The 13188-nt window shown below is 47.5% G+C and overlaps 1 protein-coding gene across 1 annotated transcript; it reads right to left on the reverse strand.

Moving 5' to 3' along the window:
- Nucleotides 1-234: 234 nt before the first annotated feature.
- NEU4 (neuraminidase 4) lies at nt 235-3140 on the reverse strand. The gene is made up of 3 exons (XM_030575774.1): nt 2940-3140; nt 2100-2355; nt 235-1322 (listed from the first exon to the last, which is right to left on the reverse strand). The coding sequence occupies exons 1-3, from the start codon at nt 3138-3140 to the stop codon at nt 235-237; spliced, it is 1545 nt and encodes a 514-aa protein (XP_030431634.1).
- Nucleotides 3141-13188: the final 10048 nt, after the last annotated feature.

Consider the following 13188-nt stretch of genomic DNA (forward strand, 5'->3'; position numbering starts at 1 on the left):
GGATATGTGAATATGCGTCTGCAGCTTGCGCCTTTGATGTTTTCACCGATGAAGGTGTGGGTCAGCTCCTCAGCAGCATACCTGCACTCATGGCAGGGGAGCTATGCTTGCTTACAGCAGCTTAGGATTCGGCCCACTATCAGTCTGAATACAAATAATTAGGCATCCTTCATGCCACCGTGTAATGAGTTCCATCCCATACTTTTAGCTCCTGAGTCCTGTGGAGTTGGAGCTTTAGGTGGTGACACAACTCCTCCCCCTTTTTTTCTTATACAAGTGGCGCTTTGGGTCTGGTGATGTGGCTTTCAGGGGGATGTTCTGAATCACATCATACAGCGTGAACATGCTGAAGGAGATCTGCTCATAGGGCGACCTCGTCCCATTTTCATACAGGCAAGCAAATGCTATGGCTGGGATCCCAGTGGCTGAGAACTCAGAGTAGGTCAGTTCAATGTAGGCCAGATCTGAGTAGGCGCTGGGGCCTTCATAAATAACCCAGGGCTCTGTCCAGCTATCTGCATCCCTGGGGAATGTACTGAGATAGACGCCCATGTTGACTCGAGACCTGGAGCTTGTTGGATGGGAATAGAGCACCCATGTTGGGGTCTGGAAGCGGAAAGTGGATTTGGAAGTAGCTCCTGGTTCAGGCTGCCCCTGACCTCCACATGACACAGCTGAGGACATGGAATCATGGATCTCATGATGGCTGCTGGAAGGACTGCGCTCTTTAGACCCTGCCGGCTGTTGGTGGTCCTGCAGCTGGCTGCCCAAAGACATGGCTGCTGGGTTTTCAACAGCCATATCACAGAGAGGGAGATAACAGTGTCTAGTGTTTTTTCTAGACAGCAGTAGGCAGTCTGGGCCATTGATAGACCAAGGCGTGCTCCACCGTGAATGAGGGCTGCTTGGGGCATAGAAGAGAGGGGCTGGGAAGCCAATGATACTCCCATGACAGCCATGGGGGGGCTCTACAAGCTGCTGAACAAGCTGACCCAAGTGGAAAACTGCTCCATCATCTGTGCTCAGCGCCTGCACTCTGAAGCCCAAGGGGCTCCTGGCATTGCAGTAGAGGACATTGCTGCCATCCTCCTCGTCCACGGAGACCATCTGACATTCCACAGTGGGCAGGTTGGGGATGAACTCGCCGAAGCGCCATCTCTGGCCGTGGTCATCGCTGTAGAAGGTGAAGGAGTGAGGGGTTGTCTTGCAGAGCTTCCCAAAGCACTCCTTGCAATCGATGTGGTAAGTGTAGGCTGGAACCAGCAGTCGTCCTGACTTGAGCTGAATTCCATGTCCAGGGCCTAGAGCAAAAGTGGCCCAATCTGTGCAGAAAAGAAAAGACCGATATTGGGAACCTTCCCATCTACTCTCTCCATCTTCTCCCCCTAACTGTCTTTCCCTTAGAAGTGCACTTAGTGCCAGAGCCAGGGGCTGAGCCTTTGAGTTTGATGTCCCCAGCACAGCATGTGGCAGCACCAGCATCCCTTATGCACCACTTCATTGTGCCTGTCTCCTGAGCTCCAGAGACCAGTTCTCCAGGGAAAAGGGTAGTTCTCTCTACAGCTTCATTCACTCCTCAGCCTCTTTGCCAAGGATGTCATTGATGGTGCTACTTGTGAGAAGCCCACATGTCCACTAGAACCTGAGCTGAGAGCCAGGAATGTCATTGAGTCCTGTGTTGTTACCTCAGCCCACCGAGCATGGGATGCAGAGCCTAAGGCAAGCAAAGCTTCTCCAGCAGCAACTGAGGGGAGGCGCAAGCACAGCTGATCAGGCTCTTTCCCCTAAGTATCTTGCCATGGCAACAACTGATCAAAAGAGAGAGAACCTTGCAAATATTGACTCTCTCCCATGCTCCACCTCCTCACCTTCTCTCCTGACCCTGGTGACTCTGCTCATTCTTTCCTGCTGTTCCTATTGCCTTGGGCCTGGCCATTTACCAGTGCTGGACAAGCAAAGCTCCAGGCTGCAGGAAGTGCGCTTCCTTCTGACTGACTCCCCCACACAGCTTCTTTGGAAGCCAGGAGACAGCACTTTGCCCAGCCACCTCTGAACCCCTTCGTTCTCTCCTGCCCCTGCCTAGCTCTTGGGATCTTTACCTGTAATGGACCTGCCAATGACCTGCTGTGTCAGATCAGTAACCTTGCTCCAGCTCCGCCCCTGGTCGGAACTGGACACGTAGCAGAGGCGGGCGACATTCTGGCCTGTGATGATCTGATAGGCCTCGGGAGTCTTGCCCAGCACAGCAGTGAAGAAGAGGAAGACAATGCCTGTGAATTCATCGTAGACAGGACAGGGATTCATGGACCGATGGTGCTTCAAGGTTGCAGTCTCCAGTGCTGTCATGTCTTCCCACTAGCAGGAGAGGGCAGGACGGGGTTACTGGTTCTCATTGACTCTCTCTCACCCATCTTTTCCCCTGAACTGTGGCCTTTGTCTGTTCCCTCACAAACCAGGTCACCTCAGCCATTGTCCCACGCTGACTTCATAGCTCTGGCCAGTCACCATCCTCTTTTTGGTTGCTCTCCATGCTGGAGCTGGAGGTGTTGCTGTCTTTATGAAAATGGCAGTTCTGCACACCTCACAGCAACTGGCACAACAGACAGGTGTGTTGGGCCTGCTCCTTGGGTCATGTCATGCCCGAGGCAGGACCCATGGGTGGGAACAAGATCAGGTCATGTCATCTTTAGCTATCCTTCCTCATTTTAAAGCCCCACAGAGAAAACCCTTCAGGCTGCTCTAAGTTATATCATGTTACACAGGGTTGTCTGTTTCAGCCACACACCCTATTGGTCCCCTGTCATGCCCCACACCAGTGGGGTGTGAAAGAGTGATGTAGAGCCAGCCATGGGGACTCCCCCAGATCTCGCCCTAACTATTTGGTTGTTCGAGGTAGCTGCCCCATTAATTGATTTAACAGCATCGGCCTTGCCACTCACTTCTACGTAGTTCCTGTAGAAGGTCCCTCGTCTTAGCACCAGCAGGTTTGCATGGGCATCATCAGTACTCAGCCTCTCCTCAGCAAAGGCCAACAGCTTTTCCATGCAGGGGATGTAGAGGAGTGCTGGGATGCGGTAAGTCACTCCACTCAGCTCCCTCTCAAACAGCACAGTGCGAGCTGGGAAATGGCGTGATCCCATCACGGCTGCAAACAGGGACAAAAAACATGTAACCCCCCACCAGATGAGGTATAATAAAGGGGAAAATACTGGTGCAGTTACCTGTGTCTGTATCCCTCCTCCCCCCACCACACACACATTCCCTTGGGCCGCTCCAGCAGTGCCCAATCAGGTCTCAGGTCTCCAGTTATCGCCGGTCTCTGGGTAGTGACCCATGTCCCACTCCCTCCTGACCAGAGGTTTTAAAGCTGCCTTAGACTGGAATAGCCCCAGCAAGCTGCCTGCCTAACTTCCGGCACCTGTGTATTGCTGTCTCTCTGATGGCTGTGAACAGTGTATTGTCAGCAGTCCCACACAGCTCTTCCTAAGCAAACACATTTATTCTTCAGGTAAAAGCATTACAGAGAACATGTAAAAAAAATAAACAGATTTTAAACACACTAAATACCACAATCACCCCTCAGTCTTACAAGCCCCTAGCAGGCCAAAGTCTTGTCCCAATCTTCTGCTAGGTTTAGGACGCTTCTCCCCCCCCACCCCCCGCCCCGGGACAGACAGCTCCAGCTATTTACTGGAGCAGAAAGAAGGCCTGTATCCATTTAAACTCAGCCTTTTTACACCAAATCTTCATTTGAGTCTCTGGAAAACCCAGTTTGACCCAGAGATCCCAGGGAGTGGGGCTTTCCTGGAATTGTTCACAATCTCCAAGGTAATCACCCCCCCCCACACACCAATTTTTAGTTCCTGGAGGTGCTGTGGTAACCTCCCCCCACAGAGGAAAACATAATCATACATCAACCATTTATAAATTTAATACAATGATTCCCAGAGATACTGCATGGACTTGCAATATCTGGCACAATCACCACCTACTCAGCACATGACATAGGCTGTTTGGTGCTGCAGGATGGTACGTGGTCAGGCATGAAACATTTTCCTAGCACAAGTGAGAACACCAGGTAATGCTTTCACCTAGACAGCTGGATGCATGAGCCATGTGCAGGGTAGCTGCTTGTAAGGCCATGAGGCACCTCCAGACAATGACCTGCCTGATGTCAGCCAGGTACTCCAGGGAAGAACCTTGGCCATCCTTGTCTTCTATTCATTCGGCCCAACCTGGACCAGTCAAGGCCCTTATATGGAACCCAGAGAGCATGAGGTTCCAGTAGCATATGCATGGATCAAAACATTGTCTATAGTCTCCACTGAATAATTTACATCTCTTTTTTAAAGATCATTTGTATTAAGTTTTCAAGTGAACAAAAAGAGTTGCCACCACCACCTGGACCAATCCCTGTTAAATTCAAAATCAGTGTGTGGTTTGTGATCCAGTTCCAAGATTTCTGGGAGCGTAGCACAACACATGTGGACACCTTGAAGCTACTGAGCATAAGACACTGCTAGATTCACAAAGGGACTGAGGTGTTGCAATGCTCGGTGTGGCTACTCCTTGTTCCTAGCCCCCCTGCTACACAGTGGACTCCTCAGGCCCCAGGTAGGCCACCCAGCTCCCCATATAGTGCATGGGGTGAGTTTGGTGCCAAACACAGGGATTATCAGAAACCAACGTTCTGAGCAAGGAGCTAGGAGTGAAATGCAGAGGAAAGGGGCAGGGGTCAAGGCCCAGATCCACAAAGGTTCTCAGGTATCTAACTGCCATTGATCTGAGCCTCTAGGTAGCTGATTGAAACCTAGATTCAAGTCCATGCTCTGACTGACTTGGAGTACAGTTCAGTGCAGGTCTCCCACCTCCCTGGTGCATGCCCCAACCATCAGGTTATAGGGTATTCAGGAGGGACCTCTCTCTTGGAGAAGTTATTCCAGTTTATATAAATAAATATTCACTGGAGCAGGGACTTGAGCCTGACTTTCCCACATCCCATCTGAGTATTCCAGTCACTGGACTACAGTGGAATAGCTTGAGCAGGAGAAATTCCTGTCACAGGTTAGAGCAATTGCATCTATATTCCCTCTCCATGGTCTACCAAGGACACCCACTCTAGGTTCCTCAGCCATCACCTCTCTTGCATAGAGACCTAGACCTCTCTCCTTCCTGACCGAGTTTTTTCCAGGTTGCACAATTCCCTGTCTACACTGTGATATCCTGAGCAAGCCTGACTGCCTAAACAGTCCGTGTTTGCATGTTGCTTTCTCTCTGAAGGCTCTAAACAGCTGTAATTGCCAGCAGTTATAAGTTACCACACAGCCCAGTATAAGCAAGCACCTTTATACTTATGGTGAAAGCATTACAGAGAAAACATTAAAAACAACAAAAACTTACATGCAGGCTAAAAACCTTACCACAGGTCCCTCACAACTCCAACCCTGGTCACCAGTGTGTGTCGGTCCTTCAAAATCCACAACTGGGTTTTCCCTATGGTTACAAGTTCATGATTGTCTATGATTCAGCATCAGAACAACCATGAATAGTTTAGTCTTTTCTTCATACAGCTTGACTCTTTGATCCTGGCCTCAGGTGATAGGTGGTTAGCAAACAAAGGCCCACTCTGTAGCTTTAAAAGCCTGGCTTTTTGCATAGCCAGAGGGAATCTGCATTCATCTCCCCTTAGATATTCCCCAGGAAAACCACTTAACATGCCTTGTTCCAAGAGGTCATAGTTGTCTGGCACATAGTTTAGTATAGTCTTCTGAGCCCCTAGGTCTCAGGTCTGTCATGTCTCCCACCTTGAAAGGTTACATACAATCCTGGCCCACAATAACACATAAACCCTTCATTTAGTACAATGGACCCCAAAGATAATTAATTCAATAAGGTCTCCCTAGGATGTGGCAGGAGCTTGTCATGTCTGTCACAATTCCCACCTCCTACTCACCTGGGAGACTTGTGATCAAGCCCCTGTTCCAAGTCAGGCAGAGCAGGGAAGTGAATCTGGGTCTTTCACCTCACAGGTGAGTTCCCTGGCCATTGGATGTCGCTCATGAATACGCCCACTCCTGTCCTGTGATGCCCAATGAAATGTTAGCTGTGGGGCAGGAGCTGGACTCTGGTGATTTTGCACATGCCCATGAGTAAAACTTAGCTGGCAGCTGAGCTGGGGTTTTCAGAATGTCAGGGGCAGCTAACTATTGGACTTTGGCACCTTCGTCATATTGTGGATCTGATTCAATATAGATTAAATCTCAGGGAAAACTTTCTAAATGTAAGAACAGTAGGACAATGGAATAGATGCCTAGAGAGGTCATGGAAGCTCCTTCACTGGAGTTTTTTCAAAGGGAGGCTGGATAGTCACCTGTCTTGGATGGTTTAGAAACAACAAATCCTCCATCTTGGCAGGGGGTTAGACTGGATGACCCTTGCAGTCCCTTCTAACCTTATAGTTCTATGATCTAGCCCACAGTACGTAACCAACCCCAGCACGCAATAGCAGACAAATATTGATAATCTGGAGAACCTGCAAATAATTTAAAGGATTAAACATCACAAATACAAACTTGTGAACAGATTCTGTGTGTATTCTTCACAAGGTAATAAATCCTTCAGAACTTCCCTCTGTCAAATACATTAAATATCAGTTCTGAGAGATATTGACATGGCTGAACTGGGTTGACTCCAAGGATTAGCTGCATATCTTTGTCACATGTAAACAAAGCTATTCTTTGGGTGAATCATCTTAAAATAGCTAAATCCTAGAGAGCTTCCCACTTCTTTTGGTACATGTTTAAAGGTGGTGCACCCTCTATAACACTTTGGGAACACAAAAAGAGGTTTTTTCCCAGAGTGTATTCTTTGGCCATCCAAAAAACGTTGGTAGTCCATCGCTGGCAATGATGACAATGATAATGCAATTCTCATCTATGACCATACATATGGATTCACCAAGGGCAAGTCATGCCTGACCAGCCTGATTACCTTCTATAATGAGATAACTGGCTCTGTGGATATGGGGAAAGTGGTGGACATGACATACCTTGATTTTAGCAAAGCTTTTGTTACGGTCTCCCACAGTATTCTTGCCAGCAAGTTAAAGAAGTATGGATTGGATGAATGGCCTATAAGGTGGTTAGAAAGGTGGCTAGATTGTCGGGCTCAATGGGTAGTGATCAGCAGCTCAATGTGTAGCTGGCAGCTGGTATCAAGTGGAGTGCCCCAGGGGTCAGTCATGGGGCCAGTTTTGTTCAACATTTTCATTAATGATCTGGATGATGGGATAGATTGCATCCTCAGCAAGTTTGTGGATGACACTAAGCTGGAGGGAGAGGTAGATACACTGGAGGATAGGGATAGGGTACAGAGTGACCTACACAAATTGGAGAATTGGACCAAAAGAAATCTGATGAGGTTCAGCAAGGAAAAGTGCAGAGTACTGCACTTAAAATGGAAGAGTGTAATCCACCACTACAGGCTGGGGACTGACTGACTAAGAGGCAGTTCTGCAAATAAGGATCTGGGGATTACAGTAGATGAGAAGCTGGATATGTGTCAACAGTGTACCCTTGTTGCCAAGAAGGCTAACGGAATATTGGGCTGCATTAGTAGGAGCACTGCCAGCAGATCAAGGGTAGTGATCATTCCCCTCTATTCGACACTGGAGAGACCACATCTGGAGTATTGCATCCAGTTTTGGGCCCCCCACTACAGAAAGGATGTGAACAAATTGGAAAGTCCAGCAGAGGGCAATGCAATTGATTAGTGATCTGGAGCACATGACTTATGAGGAGAGGCAGAGGGAACTTGGCTTATTTAGTCTGAAGAAGAGAAGAGTGAGTGGGGATTTGGTAGCAGCCTTTAATTACCTAAAGGGGGGTTCCAAAGAGGATGGAGCTAGGCTGTTCTTAGTGGTGGCAGATGACAGAAAAAGGAGCAATGGTCTCAAGTTGCAGTGGGGGTGATCTAGATTGGATATTATGAACAACTATTTCACTAAGAGGGTGGTGAAGAACTGGAATGGGATACCTAAGTTGGTGGTGGAATCTCCTTAGAGGTTTTTAAGGTCAGACGTGACAAAGCCCTGGCCGGGATATTTTAGTTGGGGATTGGTCCTACTTTGAGCAGGGGGGTGGACTAGATGACCTCCTGAGGTCTCTTGCAACCATAATCTATGATTCTATAATATGACTCTGAAGTCCGAACTCTGATGTACAGAGTCGGCCCCAGTGAGGACATGGGAAGTCCACATCTATGGTGTTTGATGGTGCAGTTCTGTTGTGCCTTTCACGTGCAGCCTGGGAAATGATTTCATAGATCTCACTCAAGCCTATTACTTGCTGATCTTGTCAGAGGCCACTAGTGCAGGGGCAGCTCCAGGCCCCAGCATGCCAAGCTTGTGCTTGGGGCAGCATGCCACGGGGGGTGCTCTGCTGGTAGCCGGGAGGGCGGCAGGCAGGGTGCCTTTGGCGGCATGCCTACGGAGGGTCCGCTGGTCCTGCAGCTCCAGTGGACTCCCACAGGGTGCCTGTGGAGGGTCCTTTGGTCCCATGGCACCAGTGGACTCCTGCAGGCGTGCCTGTGGAGAGTCTGCTGGCAAGCCTGCGGGAGGTCCACCAGAGCCGAGGGACCGGCAAGGGTCAGAGCGCCCCCCCCATAGCATGACGCTGTGCTTGGGACGGCAAAATGTCTAGAGCCGTCCCTGCACCAGTGAGCCCTGTTACGAGCCATTTACTCAAGTTCTTGGATATTGATGGAAGCCCACTGAAGACTGCTCTTCAGGTTACCTTTGAAGTGCTTATATGGACAACGCTTCTTTCTTTTGCCATGCCTCAGCTCCCCGTACAAGACTTGTTTTGAGAGACGATGGCCTTGTATTCTGACAACATGTCCAGACCACCTCAGGTGTGCTCTCAGTAGCATTTCCTTGATGTTGGTTGTGTTTGCTCTGTCAAGGACCTAAATATTGGTCTCTCTGTCCTGCCAGCGAATGCTCATTATTGAGCAGAGGGAGCACATGTGAAATTGCTCAAGCTGTTTAATGTGCCATCTATAAAGAGTCTATGTCTCAGATCCATACAAGACAGAACCACTGCATTGTAGATCTTCAATTTGGTGGAGAGATTAATGTTGTGTTGGTTTAAGGTTTTGGTTTGGAGTTGGTCAAGGGCCTGGCTGTCTTTACTAATTCTGGAGGCAATTCTCTTGTCAAGGGACCCATCACTTGAGATGGTGCTTGAACTGATCAACATTTTCCAGCTGTCTGCCTTGGATGAAGATGGCTGATGCTGGGGTATTGGAATGAGGTGCTGGTTGGAACAAGACCTCTGTCTTCCCAAGACTTATGGTAAGGCCAAAGAGCTGGGATGCTTCAGAAAATCTATCAACAATGACATGAAGGTTGTCATGTCTATGGGCCATCAAGGCACAGTCATCTTCAAAAAGTGCCTTGAAGAGAAGACCAGTGTCTTGGTCTTAGCATTGAGTCTTCAAAGATTAAAAAGGGAGCCATCGAGTCAGTAGCAGATGTACCGTATATACTCATTCATTCGACTGTTTGTTTATAAGCTGGCCTCCCAAGATGGTTATGTAAAAATAGCAAAAACTTTATGACCCTTTCATAAGCTGACCCTATATTTCAGGGGTTGGCAAACTTTGGCTCCCAGCTGTCAGGGTAAGCCACTGGCGGGTCAGGACGTTTTGTTTACCTGGAGGGTTTGCAGGCATGGAGCCCCTAAGCTCCCTGTGGCCGCAGTTTGCTGTTCCCAACCAATGGGAGCTGCGGGACCCCACAACTCTCATTGGCTGGGAAAGGCCACAGGTTGCTCAGGGGCTCCATGCTTGCAGACACTCCAGCTAAACAAAACTACAGTAATTTTGATATTCAATTCAATGAGTCCTTAGAGTTTAAAATCATCAAATTTTGGTGGACACCAGATTATAAACCGGCCCCCGTTCTGTGATGTGTCACTTTTTTACCAAAAATATTCAGCTTATGAATGAGTATATACAACATATTCCCTGATTCAAGTCCCTTGTGGCATGGCTGAGGACACAGGCAAAGAACAAGTTGAACAACACTGGAGCAAGTATGCAGTCTTGCTTTATTATGTTCGAGATTTCAAATGCATCAGAAGAGTCACCATTGGCGAGCACTTGCACTGTCATGTGGCCATGGAACAAATGGATGATTTGTATGAATCTTCTTGGGCAGCCCAGTTTATGTAGAATAGCCCATATATCCTTTCTGTTGACCATTTCAAAAGCTTTGGTCAGGTCAATGAAAACTGCATACAGGTCTATGTTCTGCTCTAAACATTTTTCCTGGACCTGCTTTACGACAAAGATCTTGTTCATAGTACTATGACCTGGTCTGAAACCACACTGTGCTTCTGGCAGATTCTCCTCAGATATGTTTGCAATGAATCTGTTTAGTAGAATGAGAGCTAGTATTTTCCGTGCTGTACATAGGAGAGAAATGTCTCTGTAAATTCTGCAGTTAACTTTGTTGCCTTTGTTTTTTAACAGTGAGACAATAATAGCATATTTGAAGTCTTGTGGCATTTCTTCTTCCTCCCAAATGCTTCTCAAGATGTCATGAAACACCTCTACAGTCTCTGGGCCTGTTACTTGGTACAATTCTGCTGGAATACCATCCTTTCTGGATACTTTGCCATAGTTCAATTGTTTGATGGCTTTCATGACTTCTTCAATTGATGGAGGGAGGTCGAGATCCTCTTTGATGGGTTTCTTGGGTAATTGATCAAGCACACACTGATTGACTGTGGATAGTCTTTTGAGTAAAGATGTTAGGCACATCTCTTTATGATTCCCTCCTTGTCTTTGGTGAGGGTTAAGCCATTTGCTGACTTCAGGGGCACTGTGCCAGATTTAAATGGTCAGTAGACTGCTTTGAGAGAGTCAAAGAACATCTTTGCATTGTTTGTATCTGCGTAATGCTGAACTTCTGCAGCTTTCTTTTCCCACCACTCATCCTGCATTCTCCTCAGTTCAGACTGGGCCTTTCTCTGTAGTACTTAAACCTATCTTTCTTTGAGATGGAAGAGAGATCACTCTGCCATTCAACAAATGCTTTTTACTTGTCACTTAGGAGTTTGAAAATGTTCCCGTTGTTGTCATCGAACCAATCCTGGTATACCCTTTTCTTTGGCCCCAGCACTGATTAATCTGTGTTAATAATCACATCTTTGAACAGGTTCCATTTTTCTGTTGGGTTGCCAGTGATTGATGGGCATGAAAAAAGCTTGTCATCAAGTAACTGCTGAAACTGCACCTGATAGTCGACGTGCTTGAGCTTTATTCTGCTGAAGGCTGTTCTGTTGAGCTTGGGGCACTTGCACTGTGAGGGAACTACATACAGGTTGAGCACTGCTCTTACCAATCAGTGGGATGTCCAGCATTGTGTGTCACGCACGGCTCTGGTAATTCTGACATTGCAGATGTCTCATTGGCAGGTGACAACATAGATGACCAGGTGCCGTTGTTTGGACTGTGGGTGCATCCATGTCATTTTATATTTATCATTTTGCCTAAAGATGGTGTTAGTGATGAGCAGACTGTGTCCTGCACATTTACCCAAGAGGAGGAGTCTGTTGCTGTTCATCTTTCCCATTCCATGTCATCCCATCATATCTCTCCAGCCACTGCTGTCTCTACTCACCTTAGTGTTGAAGTCTCCCAGCAGGATGAGCTTTTCATATGCAGGGGCTGATCTGATAATGGAGTCCAGATCGGAGTAGACTACTCCTTGCTTTCCTCTGTGCTAATCAGTGTTGATGCATAGGCACTGATGACTGTAACACGCCATAAAGAATTCAGGGAGAATCAAAATTTCATGAGCTGTTCATTCAGGCCAACAGGGAAGTCAGGAAGTTGTTTCAGGAAAGATGTTCTTACTGCAAATCCAACTCCATGGATCCTGTCTTCATCCTCTACTTTTCCTTCCAGAAGAACATGTAATTTCCTCTTAGCTCACTGACGGAACCTTCTTCAGCCAATGTAGTCTCACTCAGAGATGTAATATCAATATTGTAGCAGGTGAGTTCACTGGAGACAAGAGCTGTTCTTTCAGGCTTTCATGCATCACCTCCATCCATAAGGGAGTGGACATTCCATGCTCCTAGAATAAGTCTTTTCTTCTTCATTGTTTTTCAACTGCTGTAGGATGATCTGTCAGCCATGGTAGTCTGGCCAGATGTTATGGGGAGGCAATGTATAGGGCACCTTTTCTAGCAGTATTATCCTTAAAGGGCTGATCAGTTGCCTAGGATGCCACTGAACTTCTCAGCTGCCCCAGGGATGGAGCTGAACAGCCACTAGTCCCAAGGCCACCTATGTGCAGGATTGTGACTATGACTGCCAGGGGTCATCTCCACCTGTCACTTTGCCAATCCCCCATTGTCACATGACTTGGATTAATGATATGATGATAAGCTTTGGTAAGATGCTGTTAATAGGGGAGATTTGCAAGAAAACCTGTGTGGGAAATTTTTAAGTGAGAAAGCCATTGCACAGGGGCAGTCCCACTCTCTCAGTTGTGGAAACCAGATTCCAGTGGCATGAAGGGTTGTTATGGCTAGGGACTTTCTTAGCAGCAGTGGGTGGCCAGGACATCATCAGTGCCTTGTCATGCTCTTGGCACCTCCCACAGCACAGTGCTGAACTACCTTCATGGTCATTGAATCACAAACTGATTTCCTCCACCCAGTCCACTGGAGAACATACTCCATAGCAATCATAGATTATTAGAATTGGAAGGGACCTCGAGAGATTATCTAGTCCAACCCTCTGCTCAAAGAAGGACCAATCCCCAAATCCCTAAATGGCCCCCTCAAGCTTTGAACTCACAACCCTGGGTTTAGCAAGCCAATGCTCAAAACACTGAGCTATCCCTCTCCCTGAATAGGACCTGGAGGAAAAAAATCCCAAACCCCAAAGCAAAAACTAACATGGCTTCCAGTGGCTCATCACAATGACTTCCAATCATCTTTGAAAATGGCTTGCTGAAAAGTCAAGCCTGTCAGAAAACTGCAGAGTATGTGATCTAAAGTTGCCCAGTCACCATATCTAGTTCCAAAGTAGAGAGAAAGGCACATGATAGCATTCCGAGGCTGGGGTGTGGAATCTCTGACTTTTATTGCATTTCTTTTAGTCCTGTATTGG

Source organism: Gopherus evgoodei, chromosome 9 (genome assembly GCF_007399415.2).
Source record: "Gopherus evgoodei ecotype Sinaloan lineage chromosome 9, rGopEvg1_v1.p, whole genome shotgun sequence".
Lineage (NCBI taxonomy): Eukaryota > Metazoa > Chordata > Testudines > Testudinidae > Gopherus > Gopherus evgoodei.